The sequence below is a fragment of the Filicampus tigris genome, chromosome 19 (genome assembly GCF_054856515.1).
Source record: "Filicampus tigris isolate MCC_2025a chromosome 19, RoL_Ftig_1.0, whole genome shotgun sequence".
Lineage (NCBI taxonomy): Eukaryota > Metazoa > Chordata > Actinopteri > Syngnathiformes > Syngnathidae > Filicampus > Filicampus tigris.
Window position 1 is genome coordinate 7,738,483 of NC_141235.1, and position 19,016 is coordinate 7,757,498.

General features: G+C 42.5%; 1 protein-coding gene across 1 annotated transcript; it reads left to right on the forward strand.

Annotated features, from left to right (window-relative positions):
* The first annotated feature begins 152 nt into the window (after positions 1–152).
* kif19 (kinesin family member 19) lies at positions 153–18,479 on the forward strand. Its single transcript, XM_086016843.1, has 20 exons — positions 153–557; positions 1,762–1,842; positions 9,834–9,944; positions 10,030–10,117; positions 10,522–10,658; positions 11,560–11,685; positions 11,756–11,950; positions 12,176–12,322; positions 12,397–12,519; positions 13,797–13,953; positions 14,157–14,331; positions 14,422–14,620; positions 14,736–15,006; positions 15,078–15,202; positions 15,707–15,864; positions 15,944–16,049; positions 16,513–16,636; positions 16,703–17,085; positions 17,432–17,600; positions 17,731–18,479. The coding sequence occupies exons 1-20, from the start codon at positions 519–521 to the stop codon at positions 17,862–17,864; spliced, it is 3,048 nt and encodes a 1,015-aa protein (XP_085872969.1). The 5' UTR covers positions 153–518; the 3' UTR covers positions 17,865–18,479.
* The last annotated feature ends 537 nt before the right edge of the window (positions 18,480–19,016 follow it).

The window sequence follows — 19,016 nt, forward strand, 5'->3', positions numbered from 1 at the left end:
TTTTCCTAAAATCTAATATACTATTTCACGTTAAGTATATCATCTAAAAAAGTCCAAATTAAATCCTTTACATTTTGCCAAGTGCATGTCACGTGGTTCGTTACTGTCACTGTTTACCGCGGTCACGTCTCCAGGGGCGACGTGCGCGTGCACCGAGACACGTTCACACGCATGCGCATGCACAGTCAGTCAGCACCAGTCAAGCAGCAGCAAGCTGGAAGTGAGGTGAGCACAATACCTGGCACCAGGTCAACCACCGGAGTGTCGCGCCTCCCGCAGCCGACCATCGACGCTCACCGACCGGATAGGACTTGGCGGCGTGGCCGGTGCGGGACGGACGCCGGGTGCGAAGTAAAAAAGATAGGAAGGCAAAAAAAAAATTAAAAGATAAGGGAGGTCCGGGTGCGGAGAGCGAGGCGCTGCAGGTGGTTCTCCCCGAAGAAGAGGACGGGGCATGCCGGTCGAACGAGTCCGGTGTGATGCACTCGACGCTCAGCTGTGAGTGACCCGAAGTAAGCATGAAGGACACCGGAGAGTCGAAGGAGCACCAACTCACGGTGAGTGCTCGATTTAACAACTCAACTATTGTGCAGGACATCTTTTTAAGCATCATGGCATCACTGTAAAAGAGCACATTGAATTTTTATTTCGGTAGGTTATAATTATTTTTACAGTACTATTTACACAAATAGTCAAATACTATAACTGCTGACTGCTCTAAGAATGAGATATAATAGAATAGAGAATAACACCATCTAATCCAGTGGGGGTCAAGCATTTCTCACTGAACATGTAAATTATATTTTTTCCTAAAATTGGTTTGTTCAAATATATGTATTATATATATATATATATATATATATATATATATATATATATATATATATATATATATATATATATATATATATATATATATATATATATATATATATATATATATATAATACATATATAAACATATCATTGTACTGGAAAAATTATACATTGTTTGTTTGTTTGTGTGTTTTACCTCATCCGACCCTTCTGTTCACTTTAAAAATCAAATATGGCCCTTGAGCACAAATGTTTGCCCAAATTTGAGCTAATCCGAATAAACCCAAATACTTCAGACGGAGAGGTATTCGTTTAACAAAGAACAGTGCTTTTTAAATACTTTACTGCATAGCATTTCAAAGTTGCAAGTTTAAAAAAAATGATGCACTTTAAACAAAAAATGTGCCTGTTGTGTTTGCACTTAAAAAGGACCAAAACACAACTACACAAATGAATTGAAGCATGATTATTGGTTTGCGCAGTGGGCCATGGCACTACCGTGAATTATTGAAGTGCTTGTGTCAGTTGTAACTGAGCCTCCCATGTCCCAACACACTTTCTACTGACCACAAATAGAGTGACGCCACATGCGTATAAATGCACTTTTAATGAAGAAATACCTATCTAATTTAAACCACCTTAAGTATAGCTCTCATTAGATTAAACCTTGAGCCATCTCATGAACACAAACGTACAATTGTTTTCCAATACTCGGAACGGAGCATAGAAAAATAACCTTGGGTGATGAGCCACATGCTGCTTCACACAGAATACAGTAGTAAAGGTCTTCTGACAATCATAGCACCTACTGTCACAATTTGAATTTTGGAACAATTGAATATTTGTATGACCTTGTATACTGCATAATTTCTTCTCTTTCTTGCAAGAAATCTTCTCTTGGCGTTTCCCATTATTTATTATTTGTGTGTGCCTGTCCCGGTGCAGGTGGCCTTGAGGATTCGGCCTCTCAGCGATGGCGAGCAGGAGGAGGCGGCGACCACCGTGGCGCACAGGCTAGATGAGCAGGTGAGAGCACCGACCTTTGATCCTATGCGCGTGCGTGTGGAATTGAGGAGGGTTTGTGCAGCGCGGAGGTCATCTTATGTCAGGGTGTGAGGATAAGATGTCAGCCTCGACCTCAAGTGTCACATTTGGTGACAAGTGAAAAATTATGCAGGGTGGGCGCCAACATGAGCCAAATTGCTGAGTTCCTGTGCATTTTCGGATATGGTTTCATGAGACTTTTTCGTGGGTCTCCTCATTATAGGCGTGCCTACCAAGTTTCATGTCGCTAAGTTTAACTGGCTTTGGGGGATGAATTTTCAAAATGAATTTGTGGCCGCTAGTTTTGAAGCTAGTTTTGGAAGGGCTGCTGGAAATGCAAAAAATTACCTTAAAACGGTCACTTTGAACAAAAATGGCAGACTTCCTGAGTTTTCTCAGCCATGGCTCCTTGAAACTTTTTTGTTGGTCACCTCATGATTACCAACCAGTTTTATGTTGCTCACTGAAATTGGCTTCAGGGGCTGAATTTTAAAAATATTCGGAGGACCCTTGGAAATAACCAAACTGACCTTAAAACTGTCCCTGTACACCAAAATGGCAGACTTTCTGTGTCTTTTCAAGCATGGTTTATGACATTTTTGTTGGTCTGCTCATTGTAGATGATGCCTACCAAATTTCATGCTGATAAGATAAACTTGCTGTGGGAGCTCATTTTTTAAAACCTTCGAATGACTCCTGGAAATGACCCTAAAATGACCACTCTGAACCAAAATGGTAGACGTGCTGTTTTTTTACAGGCATGGATTCTTGAGGCTTTTTTTGTGGGTCAACTCATGATAAACAATACACAGTATATATGTATACAATTCCCTGAGTTCTCTATTTTCTGGGAGCTCTGACCAACTGTGAGCTACGTGAACTGCTACACTGTTGTCGCACGAGAACGAGGCGCAGCTGGGGCGGGCGTGTTGTGAATTTGACGCCATCCCCCTGGTGGGCCTTGTTTGGGGTGCCGGCGTAATGAGGTAATGAGTGTGGCTGCGGTGGCGTCGGCACTAATGAGCGTCGTGACTGGCACGAGTAGAGGAACGGTGTCGGGCATGGCGACAGTTGACATGACGACATCATCATCATCATCATCATCAGGGGCGTTTCCAAACTGTGCCTGGGGGCTCGGGGCAAAAAGTAGCCCAAAAAAAAAGCCCAAACTTGCAGGTAAGGGGGGGTCATCATGGAGATTACTGAACCGGATGTCATTACAGTGACATTTCCAGCTGTGTCATTGATTTGGACTAATAACATCCGTCTCTTGGGGCCCCCTTTAGCTTTGGGCCCAAAGCTTTTGCCTGGGTTGCCTGCCCTGTTGTGGAGTCTCTGATATCATCATTATCATCATCTTGTGGCCTGGAGAGCACTTCCAGAAAGGGATAATCCCGCCTCCTCCTGGGAACAGGCCTGTTTGTTTGTCCACATCCTGGATTGTAATTCAATTACACTGTGGCCCCCAGACAATATAAGCACTATGACATCATCGTCATCGTCAACAGAAACAACGACACGGGGGGATAAGAGCCCCCGTCAGTGCTGACGCAGCCCCCACGCGCACACTCGCTTGCGCCCTCATTAAAGCCTCAATGTTTGCTTCGATGAGGAGAGGGTGCGCAAAACGTGGTTTACGCTAGTACTTAGGCTAGTTAGCGCTGCAGTGGGGGATTATGGGTGTCTGTCTTGAGAAGGGTTTACGGCGGCTGGCTTGGTATGAATGGAGAGGATAGAGGGGAGGGTCACTACGACAACAACATTGCTGACCTCTTGTGGGATTACGCTGCCCATGTTTGTGTTGACATTGTCGACAGGATGCAAGGGCCGCTTTTATACTATTCCACTTTGAGTTGTTAAATTGCAAAATGAATCCATCAAGCAATCATACAGTGGTGCCTTGAGATACAAGTGTTACAAGTGATAACAGTTTTTCAAGACACGAGCCATCGCCGCAGTGAACTCAACTCACCTTGGCAGATAGTGACAAATTCTTTAAAAAGGCTTCAAATTGTTTAACTCCACTTTCAGTGCTGTCTTTTATTATTATTAAAAAAAAAAAAACATGACAAAAATGTTGCGAGGGGCTGGAAGGGATTAATTAAATAGCGTTTTTATTCATTTCAATGTGTTTGGAGTTATGTATTGGTTTATGATGACTAATGCGGCTCAAGGTCATCAGAAGACCTTGCATACTGCACAAGTACTTTTGTCCACAGCCTCACAAAACTTGACACCTCAGGTCCGTTTACAAAGTCCACATGGCTCTTGAAGACCATATGGCATGCAGGTAGCGCTCAGACAGATTAGGGTGGGATGGGGTGCTAGCAAGGGATGGGGGCTGGGTCGCGCTAGATCTTGCTGTCTTGGCAGGGAGCACAATGACGAGATGAGCTGATTGGACGTCTTGCGGCTCAGGTTAATTAAGCCTCCTTGCCACCTGCTCTCACGAAACCGCCGCTCAGTGAGCAACTGATGCGCTCACCGGGATGTTGTTCTCGCAAAGATTTATGAATGAGGGAATATGAAACGTATGCACTGCGGTGGGAAAAGTGCACAATTGTCACTACACGGCGTCATACATACAGTTACTCTAAATGAGGCGCTCAGCGATAACCACGGATGAGCCACATGCTGCTTCACCAAAGGCATGATAATGTGATCACATTGTCACTCTCTACCCGTTTATAGTGTTTTCGAAATCTTGTTGAACTGGTCCTCAGGCTTTGACAGTGGCACAGAGTGGGGGAGGCTTTATGGCCTGGGCCTTGTCGCCATGGAGACATCCAGACAAGGTCAGGGCCATTGTTTGTGGGGTTTTTTTTCTTCTTCTTCCTGTCGCTCTGTAGTCCCGCTTCCTCACGTGGGAGAATGAGTGGGATGACATTTTATTTTTATATTTTTTGCCATTTTTTCATTCGTCATTGTGTTTTTTTATGGTTAATGTATTTTATGTTGGGGTTATTTATTTCATTTTGTTTTTATGTATTATATTTGTGAAGGTCTAATTTTTTTTACACCTCTTTTGAAACTTGATGATGCATATTATTTGTTTTGTTTCATTTATTTCATTTTGGTAATTGTCTATCTTATTTTTATTTTATATTTTTGTTGTCTATTTTATTGTATTGTTATTTATTATTATCCATCCATCCATTATCTGTACCGCTTATCCTCACAAGGGTCGCGGGGCGTGCTGGAGCCTATCCCAGCAGTCTTTGGGCAGTAGGTGGGGGACACCCTGAATTGGTTGCCAGCCAATCGCAGGGCACACAAAGACAAACATCCGCACTCACAATCACACCTAGGGGCAATTTAGACAGTCCAATCAACTTACCATGCATGTTTTTGGAATGTGGGAGGAAACCGGAGTACCCGGAGAAAACCCACGCAGGCACGGGGAGAACATGCAAACTCCACACAGGGAGGCCGGAGCCGGGATCGAACCCACGACCTCTGAACTGTGAGGCGGATGTGCTAACCAGTCGACCACCGTGCCGCCCTTTATTATTATTATTATTATTATTATTATTATTATTATTATTATTGTTTTATCTTTTTGTATATATATATATATATATATATATATGTATATATAGTGTTAGAATTTATGTATTCATTTATTTGTATTATTATGTTTTAAAGCCTACATTTATACAGCTATACAAAATAGATGGATAGATATTTATTGTTATATTTATTGTTTATTTTATTTGCATTGTTTTTGCTTTTTATTGTTTTTCATTTTTGATGTAAATCTATAAACATTACCGGTACTTACATTTTATTTTTATTTCATCTTATTTATTTTATGGTCAATTCTATGGATGGATATTGTTTATTGTATTTTAATTTGTGATTTTATATACTCTACAGTATATTTCATATTTTTGTTACTATTCTTACGTTTTTGCTGTTTTGTATTTAATTAATTTTCGCCCCCAATACTGCTCATTTGATCTTTTCTCTGATTTGTTTAGATGTTGTATTATCATTATTTTTATAATTACTAAATCCACTGTATGCTGTCCTGCATGCATTAGCAGTTATGGCTGATGTTCAAAAGTCATCTTTTTAAAGTGAGAACTCCATCATGGTGGATAATGCATAATAATAATAATGCTTTCATTCTGACAACAAAAGAACATCTCAGCGCTGTGTGCTTTACTAACGAGGTTGTTTGAAAAAAAAAATTCAGGTGGCACAACTTGACTCTTCGTAACCAAGTTAAAAACCTTCCCGATACCTTCCTAATGGCCCCTGAGGTGGCGCGAAAAGGAGACCATGCTGTTCTGGCTGGGTTTTTTTTGTTTTTTTTACGAGTGTATGACACGGTGGAGCGAGAGAGACGCTCGTTTTCCTCCCAAGTGGACGCAAATAGCCGGTCTGAGCTGCGAAAGTGGATAATCTCCGCTGTGCTCCTTATATCACCCAAAGAGGGTTATTCTGCGCTGTTTGTCTGTGCTTTAGGTGAGATTACGCATGAACGACTGGGACACTTGGACTCAGGTTATGCTTTCCTGCACTCGGCAGCAAATCATACCAAGATTAATAACTTCAAAACTTGGTCGACCATTAGTGTGTCCAGTAAAACTCCTATGAAACATAAAATCTTTTTCAACAGGGAGAATCGAAAATCATAACTGAGATGATGTGGTTGCAAAAATGTGCACACCCTCTTATAACAGGGATGTGGCTTTGTTAAAAAAATGAATTACATTTAAACTTATTAAATGGGAATCTGCACACAGCTGCTGCCATTTGAAGTGCCTCTGATTAATCCCAAACAAAGTTCAGATGTTCTAGTGTGCTTTTCCTGACTTTTTTTCTGTACTAATTGATGCTCTGGGTGCTCCATGTGCTCTTGGTGTGGCCAGAGCACGCTCCGGTACTCCTATTTTGTGGCACATAGCAGGAGTGGAGCAGAGTCCTCTTGGAGAATATATATATACGAACGCACCTCAAGATTCGATTGAACTGTTTTGTCTTGTAAAAGTTTTAACTAAATGTATGTTTGAAAACAAAACATTAAATGCATGTTTTGTACTGTACTGTACTTGAGTTTGTTTTTTTTGTTTTTTTTATTTAAGCCACTGCAACTTAATGCAGTTTGAATTTAATTCAGTCCCATATAATTTTTTTGGTCAATTTATTTCATTTTTTATATTGTTTTATTTTTTTATTAAATATGTTTGCTATTATTAATTATTTATATGTATTTTATTATACATTAACTTTATTTTATTTTTGTTATGTGCTGTTTATTTTGTTTGCTGTTAGCATGATGATTGAACTCACTCAGTTATAAAATGTTTTCCTTTTCTTATATGTCTCAACCAGTGAGAGTGGGTGGGAGGACGAGTGGGGCCCTGAAGGGTGCTCAGGAGTGTAGTGGCACTCTGGTAAAACAGAGGTTCGGCCCTCATCGTCCTGGATGAGGGGCACATGCAGTTATCCCAATGAGTTCTCGTTCTCTTATGAAAACAGTTGCAAGCCACGGATAGACCGCAAGAAGGCAGATTTTTTATTAAGGCGACATTTGGGTTTCAGATCAAAAGACGAATATCACACAAAAATTCGGAGTTCCAGCTTTTATTTCATGGTATTTACATCTCGATGTGTTAAACAACTCAGGAAAGAGCACCTTTTATTTGAAGCCACCCACGTTTTAAGTGAGCAAAAGTATTGGAACAGACATTATTACATTAACTTAAAGTGAATAACAGTTCATATTTGGTGGCAAATTATTGGTGTCATGTTGATTCTGCCTAGCAACAAAATCTTTGTTATAGTCGGCAAAGTTGTGACTTTCTCAATGTCAATGTAGAATTCTTGTAATCCGTGGGGTTTAGCGTGTAGTGTGCCTTGTGGCTGTGAGAAAAGTGCCAAGGCAGACAGACGTCTTATATAACAGCGACGAGACGACACTACACCTGAAAGGAGATCCAGGCTGCCGTTGTCGGGGCGCGCAGAGGGCAGCTGGCAGCCTTTCTCTCAGATAACCGATAACTTTCCGATGCTTTGGTTGCATTTCGGAAAAAGGTTGACGATGGCAAATGTCACGCTTTCTTTATTCGTGGCCTTTTGTTTTGGGAAAAGGGCAGATAACCTTTCAAAAACAGGTAAAGTAAAACAAAAGTCAAGTGCATGCGCTGCACATGCTAGGTTGTCTTGGTGTAATTGCCACACGGCTGTCCTTGCAGTTCGTGTCGGAGCCGCAAATCACACGTGGCCATCTCAATGAAAGCGCTATTATGCAACTTTCCGCAGTCATCCTGCATCAACTTTATTTGTTGACTTTTGAGCTACGCATCAGCAACTTTGCTTGACCAGATTATAGTAAAACGTCGTAAAGTAAAACACAAATACAAAAAAGGGGAGCAATTGACAGCACACCAAGATGTTATAATTACCTACTTAAACCGTACATATACCCCAATCTATAATTCCAAAACGTTTTAATATCAAACTCATTTGACATTTTTACAACCCTTAATAATAAATTCCACGCATTGTTCCCACTTTCACATTTTGCAGAAAGCAGGCTGTCTCCATGGTGTCCAAGTAATAAGACGACAGATGGACGTGCCGCGCAGATAGATACGCGGGCGCACACACGCATACAAATACATACAAAAGCGCTTGTCTTAATCTTGCCAGCACACGCTGGAAAAGCGGCCGACCTCGTGACCTTGGAGGCCGTCGTCATAAAGACGACACACAAACGTGAGCAATAAAGTCGTAAATGATGACGTCCATCGGTTTCGGCCTTCTGTGCGTGTGCGTGGAAGAACATTATCCCTACAGTAGTTGTAGACCGAATCAACTTGGAGTAATCATTTTCCTTGTAAAAAAACAACTCCAAGTCTCATATCGCCGTCTTTGGTGTTTAGTTACTAAATTGCAGGAGCTAGGGTACTGGGAATCTAAATTCAGGTTTTAAATTGAGATTGTGGTTTTGAATTAGGGTTTCAGCCTTGGTCATGGTTTCAAGCAAGCGTTTCAAAATAAGGTTTTGAGACAGGATTAGGTTTTCGCATCACCCTCGCCTATACGGGAGCTAAATTTGGAAGCTTTGCATGATCAGGCCTCTTGTGTGTGCGTCTGTGTGTGTGTAGTGTTGCCAAAACAACCGTGTTACGTACTCAGGTTGCTTGTCATGATGAATTAGTCTGACACCTGCGAGTATCACATGGTGAGACTACCACTCGTATTCATATTATGTTAACTTTGACGGGCATCACAAAGCCACTTTAATTTATGAACGTGAAGCATGTCAATCATGCGTACAACAAAAAAGTCTTTCCAGGCTATGCCCAAAAGCACACAGGAAGTCAGCCATTTTGATTTGAAACAAGCATTTTGGGGTCATTGTTGAGATTTCCAGTGGTCCTGCAAATGTTTTTAAAAATTCAGTACCCAAAGATTAGTTACATTACATTTGGTACATGTCCATCATGAGTAGACTCACAAAAATGTGTGAAAAGACACAGGAAGTCAGCCATTTTGGTTTAAAGTGGGCATTTCAGGTTCAATTTGAGGTTGAAAAATTGACCGCCTGAAGGCAGTTTAACTTAGCAACATTCAATTTTGTAGGCTGATCTGTGATGAGTAAACCCACAAAAAAGACTCAACGCGTGGCCATTTTGGAGTCATATTTTGACTGTTTCATGGCGTCCTTTGACTGTTTGGAAATTCAGCCCCTGAAGTCAGTTCCACTAAGCAACCTGAAATTTGGTAGACTGGTCTGTGATGAGTAAACCTACAAAAAAGTCTCAAGAAGCTTTGCCCAGAAGGCACTGGGTTTGGGCCATTTTGGTTTGAATTGGACATTTTAGGGTCATTTTGACTATTTCCGGGAATCCTTCAAAGACTAACTGCTCCTTGCGATTTTTTCCGATTGCTACTGGAATACTGGAACTACTGGAGTGTATCATAGGCATCTTTGTATTCCTCTTGTCCCTCCTCACTAGATGGTGATCCTGATGGATCCCATGGAGGATCCCGATGATGTCCTGCGGGCCAACCGGTCCAGGGAAAAGACCTACATGTTTGATGTTGCCTTCGATTACTCGGCCAGTCAGGTCCGTCCCAAAAAAAACAAAAAAAAACAACCTGTTGCAAATATCAGAGTTCATTACTCGAGCGAAACGTTTGTTCTGTGTGCAGGAGGAGGTGTACCGAGCCACCACCAAGGGTCTGATCGAGGGCCTCATATCGGGCTACAATGCCACTGTGTTTGCCTACGGACCCACAGGTGAGTGTTACTATCCAAAGGTTTTTATCCTACTCTATTCTGTGCAAGAGAGCGGACAGATTGCCATCACACTAAAAGACAGGAGTCACACCATACATACAAACATACAATTGTTTAAAGTTGTCTACTGTAAATCAAATTGTCCTTCCCGTTAACTGATTGCGAGAAAGGGCAGAGATTGCACAGAGCAGATGCAGAGAATGCAGTAGACAGTCACTCTTCTGACTAGCTGCTGTCACACTAAATCATGAGACATACAATTGTTGAAAGTGGACCCAGACTTTGAGGAATAGCCTCGGATACAAATACGTTATCTGATCCCATGATAGTTTGCGATATATTTCCTAGGATTTGTTGAGGTACAAAAAGGTTTTTTTTGTTTTTTTTATGTGGCTGTTGTCCAGGTTGCGGGAAAACATACACCATGCTGGGTACCGACAAGGAGCCCGGTATCTACGTCCGCACCCTCAATGACCTCTTCCGGGCCATTGAGGAAACCAGCGACGACATGATGTACAGCGTCTCCATGTCCTATCTGGAGGTGGGACCAATGTCCGCTTTGATTTTCCCACAAGCCGTTAAGCCTACGGCTAAGAAAAAGAAGGGCGTCCCAATACTTCTCTTTGCGTAGAGTGTGATCGGAGTAGAAGAGACTGGAACAGACGGCGACATTTTCTAATATGACGAGTATGAACGGCATTCGGCCCTCAGCAGAAGGCTGCGTGTCATTTTTTGGTGAACAGATGATTATTCCCATTGAGAGGCGTCTTCTCAGGATCCAACATTGAAATGTCTGTTCATTGTGCGGCTGTCGTTAGGCGCTCGTTATTGAAGCTGGCGTGTGGGAAAGTGTGTTATTAAAAACCAAACCGCGGCTGTGTGTTATCGTGCGGATGTTTCGAGATGATCGCTGCTGTTTCCAGGCAGTAAAGAGCTTGAAAGGTTTTTTACAGCCTCCACGCAGTAACCTAAATGCATGATTATATCTACATTATATAGCGACACAGTCACATTCATCCTTTTCATAAAGTAGGCCACACTAAGAAAAAACATATAGTACAGTACGTGTACAAGAGTAATCAAGTCAATCAAATCAATGTCTTATCGCTTCCAAAAAGTCATAATCATATCGGAATGTTTTGGGGGTTTTTGTAGGAAAAAAGTTGTACTTTAACAAGAATAAAGTCAGGGTTTTTTTCTAGATATTTTCCTAGAATAAAAATTGGAATCATATGAAAATTAAGTCCTATTTTATCAAGCTAAAAAAAAGTGTTAATCTTAAGAAAATAATGGCATATCTTTATCTGAATAAATAGTCCTATTTTGGAGAAACTAAATAAATCATAATCTTCTGAGAAAAAGGTTAATTATTACAAGACTTAGAAAAAAGTAGCAAACTATGTTTTTCCCTAATATTTTCATCCCTATCAACATGATTGTAGATCTACAACGAGATGATCCGGGACCTACTGAACCCATCTTCGGGTTTCCTGGACCTCAGAGAGGACGCCAAAGGAGAGATTCAAGTGGCGGGCATCACTGAAGTGTCCACCATTAACGCTCAAGAGGTCATCCCCTGTCCTTTTCAATACCAATGCTGCAAAATCAACACAACTAACAACCATGTGTGTGTCGCAGATCATGGAGCTGCTGATGAAGGGCAACAAGCAGCGCACGCAGGAGCCCACGGCCGCCAACCAGACGTCGTCGCGCTCTCACGCCGTGCTGCAGGTGGCCGTCAAGCAGCAGAGTCGCTGCCGGGATGTCCTGCACGAGGTCCGCTTTGCCCGCCTCTTCATGATCGACCTGGCCGGCTCTGAACGAGCAGCGCAGGTGTGTGTATTGTGTACCTGCGTGCGCATGTGCTCGTTCCGTAGACGCACCGGTCGCTTTATTAGGTACACCTGCACAGTCATTACAGCGGCTGTGTGAAAGGGAATAGTGGAAACTTCGGACTGATGTACACATTTAAATAATAATGTGGATACCAAACAAGACAAGTACATTGTTGATTTGTTGTTGTTGTTTTGCGCTGATTCACATCCGCCTGTCAATCAGACCCAGAATCGAGGTCAGAGGTTAAAAGAGGGCGCCCACATCAACCGCTCCCTCTTGGCGTTGGGAAACTGCATCAATGCGCTGAGCGACAAGAATGGCAACAAGTACATCAACTATCGAGACAGCAAGCTGACTAGGCTGCTTAAGGTATTGATCACTATGGAGGAGAGGCTATGCAGGAGAGGCGGATTCTGTTGATTGATGATATGTTTGACTGACAGGATTCTTTAGGGGGGAACAGCCGAACTGTCATGATTGCTCACATCAGTCCTGCCTCAGTGGCCTTTGAGGAGTCCCGCAACACGCTGACATATGCCGACCGTGCCAAAAGTATTCGCACGCGGGTGAGCGTGAATTTATATGTAATATTATTTAAAATATATTATTTTCTTTCTTTTTTTTTTCAATATTTCAGCTGTGTTTTTGTTGACATGACTTTTCCAGAAACTTAATTTCATGATTCAAAGCCAAGCTTCATGGCTTTAAAAAAAAAAAAAAAATACACATAAACAAAAGGCTTCTTCCAAAATAAAACACTTAAAAAAAAATGCTTATCCCAAAAATATACATTCAAAAATAAATATTTAATTACTTACCATTGATTAATAATTAATTCAATACAATTTTATTTATATAGCGCATTTCATAACAGCTGGAGCTGTAACAAAGCACTTTACAAACAATAAATAATAATAAAATATTAAACAATAAAAAGGCCGTAATACACAAGTGTTGATCAATAAATTAACATAAAATAAATTGGCTTCATTAGAAAAATGAATGAATAGAATATATTATATATATTTCATGGCTTCATAGAACAGCAAAAATAAAACGTCATCGTCAACGTCACTTTCTGTATCTTTAGCCAGAGAATCAGTGGACATTAATTTAACAAGAGTACCCTCTATTGGTTGCTAAAAGTAGTGCACTCTTATATTGCCTTCATTGCTTCGAGACCGGCACGAAATGGCCTCGTTTTTAATACCTTTTTCATGCAAGTTGTCATCTATAATAATAAGTCGACAATGACAGTGATAATTATAAAACTGGCCCAAAAAAACAATACATTTTCGAATACGGTTTTTTTCTATGGTTTCTGGATACCGGTAATTTTGAGTTGCTGAGTCTCTGAATTGGCTCAAGTTTTTGAGATTTTTTACAATTAACTGATTGATAATTAATGTGCTTTGACAGTTTAAAAAATGTATTTTAATCGTTACCAAAAGTAGTGTTTGTGCTAAGTTTGAGGACACCTGTTTTTACATTTGTTTACGGCTCAATATTGCCTAGATTTCTGAACTTTTGCTTGATTTTCACATGAAACATGATATATAGAACATATACATAAACATATAGAGAAGGTTCTCGAAGACAACAATTGCTGACTTTCCTGATATCGCATCTGAAATGAAAGAATACTGTATGGACATGCTTGATAAGATAAATACAGCCTCATCAAAGTTGTAGAATTAAGAGAATACCAATATAGTAACTTGCGTATTAAGTATTAGCATAATTTTTTTTTTTTTTTTTAAAAAGCAATATCCCCAAAACTAAAGCCTATTGGAAAAGACCCCTCCCTAAAAAATAAGATCACTCATGGTTGTTTTTGCCCTAGGTGAAGAAGAACCTGATCAACGTGTCCTACCACATCGCTCAGTACACCAACATCATCTCGGACCTTCGCTGTGAGATCGAGCGACTCAAGAAGAAGATCGCCGACCAGGCCAGCCGCCAGCTCGCCTCCGACAGGACCGACATCCGCCATGTCCAGGGTGAAGCCACCCCACCTCCTTGCGCTAACATCACCTGACAACTTTCCTTTTCCCTTTTGGCTAATTCCAGCTCTCTCTTTCCAGTGCATACCTCCTCCTCTCTAGTTTTTCTCCCACCTCTTCCTTACTCTCACTGGAGATCACAATGTCATTATCCCAAACCAATCGCGGTTGTAATATTCACCTTAATCATCCTCTCCCAGCCGAGGTCCAGGCGCACTCCTGCCAGCAGAGTCGGGCCGAAATGGACCGGCTGAGGGAGCAGCTCCTGGACGCCTTCCGCCAGCAGATGGATATCCGCAGGAACCTGATGGAGCTGGAGACCAGCAACACGGAGATCCAGACGGACACATCCAAGCAGCTGCTCACCATCGCAGAGTCAGTCACAAAGAAGGTTTTCCCTAACTGAAAAACGCTGCAGAGAACACGTCACCTATTCAGGATGATCATGCGGTGTCTTATTTCCAGCTGGGAGCACGAACGGAGCAGGCGACGGCGGAAGTGGCGCGCGGAAAAGCGAAAGGAAAGTGCCAGCAAGGACGACAGCGAGAAGGACTCGGACTCTCCGGAGTCTCCGCCGGACACCACCGAGACCGAGGAGGTGGCCGTGGCCAGAGAGAACCTGGTGGCCCTCATGAGGGAGCAGAAGAAGCTCCACAAACAGAAGGTCTTCAAAAGATCGACTTTTTTGTTGCATACTAATCAATTAGAAACATTTATTTAAATCTTTCTTTACAATATTATATTCTATGGAGCCCCACTATTTTCCTTTTCTACTAAAGGCGCTGCTGGAGCGCCGGTTCCTGGAGCTACGCGACCAGGCCCGGCAACTGGAGGAGGTGCTGCCCCGGCGGGTGAGCTCGGACGAGCAGCGTGAGGTCCTGGGCCTCCTGTGCAAGGTCCACGAGCTGGAGATCGAGAATGCCGAGATACAATCGCACGCTCTGCTGAAGGACAATGTGATCCGACAGAAGAACTTTGTGGTCCGCCGCTTTGAGATGCACCGGCACCTTTGCGACGAGCTCATCCAACAGCAGCGGCAGTTTATCGATGGTTAGTATGAAACCCTGCACAGCAACCTCGACTGGTCATGGTCTACTGACTGACATGTGTTCTCTCTCTAGAGCACAGTCTGCTAGTGCCACCCCACCTACAGGAGCTCTATGATATGTACACCAGAGAACGGGATGAGAGGAAACTGGACCGGGCCGTGGCTCTGGATAGGGCGACCACCCGCCACACCATTCAGGTACATCCAAAAAAGAATTAGGAAAGAAAACTCAATAGGGATTTTCCTTTAAGTTCTTGAGCTTATTTGTAGACATAGGACAGGACAGGAAAGAACAAGAGTACATAAGAGAGGACAGGAGCAGTAAGCAATGTCCGGTCCTTGCAGTTGAGCCACTGGTGCCCCAAAATATGGCTGTGGGAACCTGAAGTCTTCACTGAATTTTCCCCGCCGTCTTTCAAGAGGAACACTACCCGAGATCGGCCTGCCTGCCAAGACAGGACAGGACAAGAGCAACAAGCCAAGGCTGGACCATGTCCTAATGCATGAACCACTGACAATGTGAACCTGGAGTCTTCTGCTATTATCTATATGATTGTAAGTAGATAGTGTTGTTAAGTAGAAAAATGAGATAGGATGGGGCAGGACAGAACAGGACAGGACAAAAGCAGTAACCCAAACCATGTACAGGTCCTAACGTAAAAGCCACTGACTCTGAAGTCTTCTCTTTTAATATGTTTGCAGGGGGGCTCCCTACCCAAGATCGGCCTGCCACCTCAGGCTCCCGACGACACCGTGCAAGACGTGGACTCGGACCAGGAGTGTGTACGCCCCGAAGAAAGACAAGGACACGCCAAACTTCGCCGCCACACGTTGCCCCCCATTCTTCCTGAACCTGAACAGTGAGGACATGTTGGCAATGACGATGGGAACAAGCTATCACAATTGCTACAAGGGTTTTGTCTTTCTCTCTGATGTCAGGGACAGCGACAGAGTTTTCAAAAGCATCGCTCATGGCCGACACATGAAAATATCAGCTGTCATGACCCCTCCTCCAATACACATCAACGGGAAGGGCAACAGAGAGGTGAGTGAAATTATTTGAAGAGGAGATATTGTACAGAGCAAAGTATAACGCATCAGTCGCGGTCAAACTAAACATTAACATGCCTTTTGACTGTCCATCCATCCATTCTCTTAAACCATTTAGACTCACTTGGTTAATTGTTTACGGTTATTCAAAACTCACACTTACACTAAACATGAACCGCCTTGTGATGCGAAACATACAGCTGATTACAGTTACTTGGAAATCGTGCTACCACTAAAGGTAGCCCGCCTTGTGGCCACAAACAAAAAATTGTTTTGCAGTTACTTGGCATAGAAAGCACGATCGCAACCTCGGATAATGAGACACATGCTGCCTCATCATGTCTGATCACATGTAGCAATTAGTTCTGGTGAATTCTGCCAAAAAGACCACATTGCCAGTGTGTGACAATTCAATTGTTGTCGTTGTTTAATCCTAATGGCGCCATCTGTCCGTGCAGCTGCAGCCGCTGGCTCCAGTCAGCTCGCTGAGCTACACTCACCTCAGCCACAGCGTTAGCAGCCAACTGGATTCATCCCCCGAGAGCAGCGAAGCGGGTGTCGACGCCCCGCTTTCACGAAATGGTAAGGCACCTGTTGCCAGGCGAGCCATAAAAACAGTTCCCAACACATTTCCGTTTGTATCCGAAGAGAGGCAGCAGATCCTCAAAGGCGTCCAGAACATTTCGGTAAAGGCGGCGCGGCGGCGTTCCAAAGCCCGTGAGGTGGAGGCCTTGCGCTTGGCGCCCGCCCCCTCCCCCATGGAGCCCGCCAAGCAGAAAAGCAGCCTCTTTGGCAGCGAGGCGCCCCTCAGGGGTCTGCCGGTGCGGCGCGGCAGACAGCCCAGCCCTGAGCTCCGGCACGCCACCTCCGACGACAACCTGTCCAGCAGTACCGGCGAGGGGCCCGGCCTCCAGGCCACCTGGACGCGACACCACAAGCTCACCGACAAGAACCAACCCCCCCGAGACGCCGACTTTGAGGCACACCGCAAGAAGAGGCGCTCGCGCTCTTTTGAGGTCACTGGACAAGCAGTGAGTGAATTCACCATAAACATACAATTGTTTATAGTTACTCTGAACTTCTACTAAATACAAAGCTGCCTGAACATTTTGGACATGTTTCATGCTTATGCTACACATAAGCTTCCTCGTGATGACAAACATACAATTGTTTACAGTTGCTCAAAATTCACACTTGTGTTTGAACTTACTCAGAATTTGCGCTAAGCACAAGCCACCTTGTTATGGAAGTCGTGACTATTAACATACAATTGTTTACAGTTACCAGGAACTCATATTCATACAAAACATTAAGATGCCTCATTACCATAAAAAAATCAATTGTTATGTTGACTCTTCACCCATTTCTCACATCCAGGTGCCTCAATCCAAAATGAACACGGCTGCAAGGTTACGGCCCTTGGACAGCACGTCAGACGCTCACCTCCACATCAGTGGTCAGTCCCAGGTCCCCGTGCTCCGCCCCCACTTCAGAGGAGTCCCACCTCTTGCCAAAGTCAGGGTACCAATTGGTAGCCAGCAAGCAGGTATGTCAACGGCAACCACTACAGCACTGCTTTACACCTTCTGGTTCTTTGTTTGAAAGGGGAAAAATCTGAAAAAGCAAACAACAAAAATGTGTTTTTAAGGAGTTTTGCCTCGTTTTTTCCTCTGCAGGCCCAAACTCTGAGATCCCCACAGTCCACACGAATAACCTGAAGCGCACCCCCTTTCTGCGGCAACCCCAGCCGCCCCTCTACATCACCACCACCACCACAATGGGGGGCCAGCAGCGACTCCGCCGACACTGAGCATTATTTTGACTTGAACAATGCAAGACGCACACACCAGGAAGTCTGGATGATGACCGAGAGATTACATCATCGTGCCTGCAGACGCCAAAGATCGTTATATGTCCACTTTGTGTCTTGTTGTCCTCATGTGTTAAAAAAAAAAGAAAAAAGATATATATATATACTCTATTGCTGTGTCCTTCTTCATTGTTACAACTGCAGGCCTTCTTTCAAGAACAACATAAATGTTGGGAGCATCACAAAACGATTGTCCATATTAGACAATTAAAACAAGCATTCACTTTCATATCCCATCAATTAAGTCTTCAGTGAAGCTAGCCTTGCATGTTTTTGGAATGTGGGAGGATGCAAGAACACTTTGAGAGCTGTGAGGTAAAAGTGCTAAATAGTCCAATCATGCTGCCTCACTTATCGTGTTTCTGTTTTTATTTCATGTATTTATTCATTTCATTTTCGTTCTTTAACAGTTGCCTTGTTGTTGGCACTGACTGATGGTTTTAATAATTTCTACTTTCTGTGCTTTCTTTGTTATTTTTTTTGTTTGTTTTGGGGTTTTTTTACATTTTTTAATACAACCGAAATAAATTGGGAATAAAAATCAGTTCACACAAATACTTTATTGTAATGGTCTTTATTTAGCCTTAAAATGCATGACAAGAGAAAATGTGGGGCAATATAAAACAAACACTGGGCGCTGCTCATAAAATAATGTGATCGTATTTCATTTAATTGTGTTTCTGACGCAATAAGTTATTTTTTAATTACGCTATTATATTTTTATATTACTATTTTTATGTTAAATATACATTTTCATTCAGTAATGTGTCACATTCAATTATTCGTCCTCTATATTTTTCTGTATGTTAAATATTTAATATAATAATAATAATAATAATAATAATAATAATACATTTTATTATTTCATTAAGTTATATCACGTGTGCAAAAAAAGTTTTATCTGCTTTGTTGCTAGACAGATTACCTCACCTACTTCTACTTATTTTTTTCATACCTATGAACACGTATGTGATAAACATTAACATATTAGATACATAAATATAGTCTATTCATTTTAAAAACAGTGACAAAGTAGGGTCGCAGCAAGTTAGTTTGAGCAGAACCGGAACACGGCCTCCCGCCCTTTACCAA

Coding starts and splice junctions, on each gene's coding strand:
- kif19 (XM_086016843.1), top strand. CDS start 519: ATGAAGGACACCGGAGAGTCGAAGGAGCACCAACTCACG. Junction 12,520..13,796: donor CCAAAAGTATTCGCACGCGG/GTGAGCGTGAAT, acceptor TTTTTGCCCTAG/GTGAAGAAGAACCTGATCAA. Junction 14,621..14,735: donor AGAAGCTCCACAAACAGAAG/GTCTTCAAAAGA, acceptor TTTCTACTAAAG/GCGCTGCTGGAGCGCCGGTT.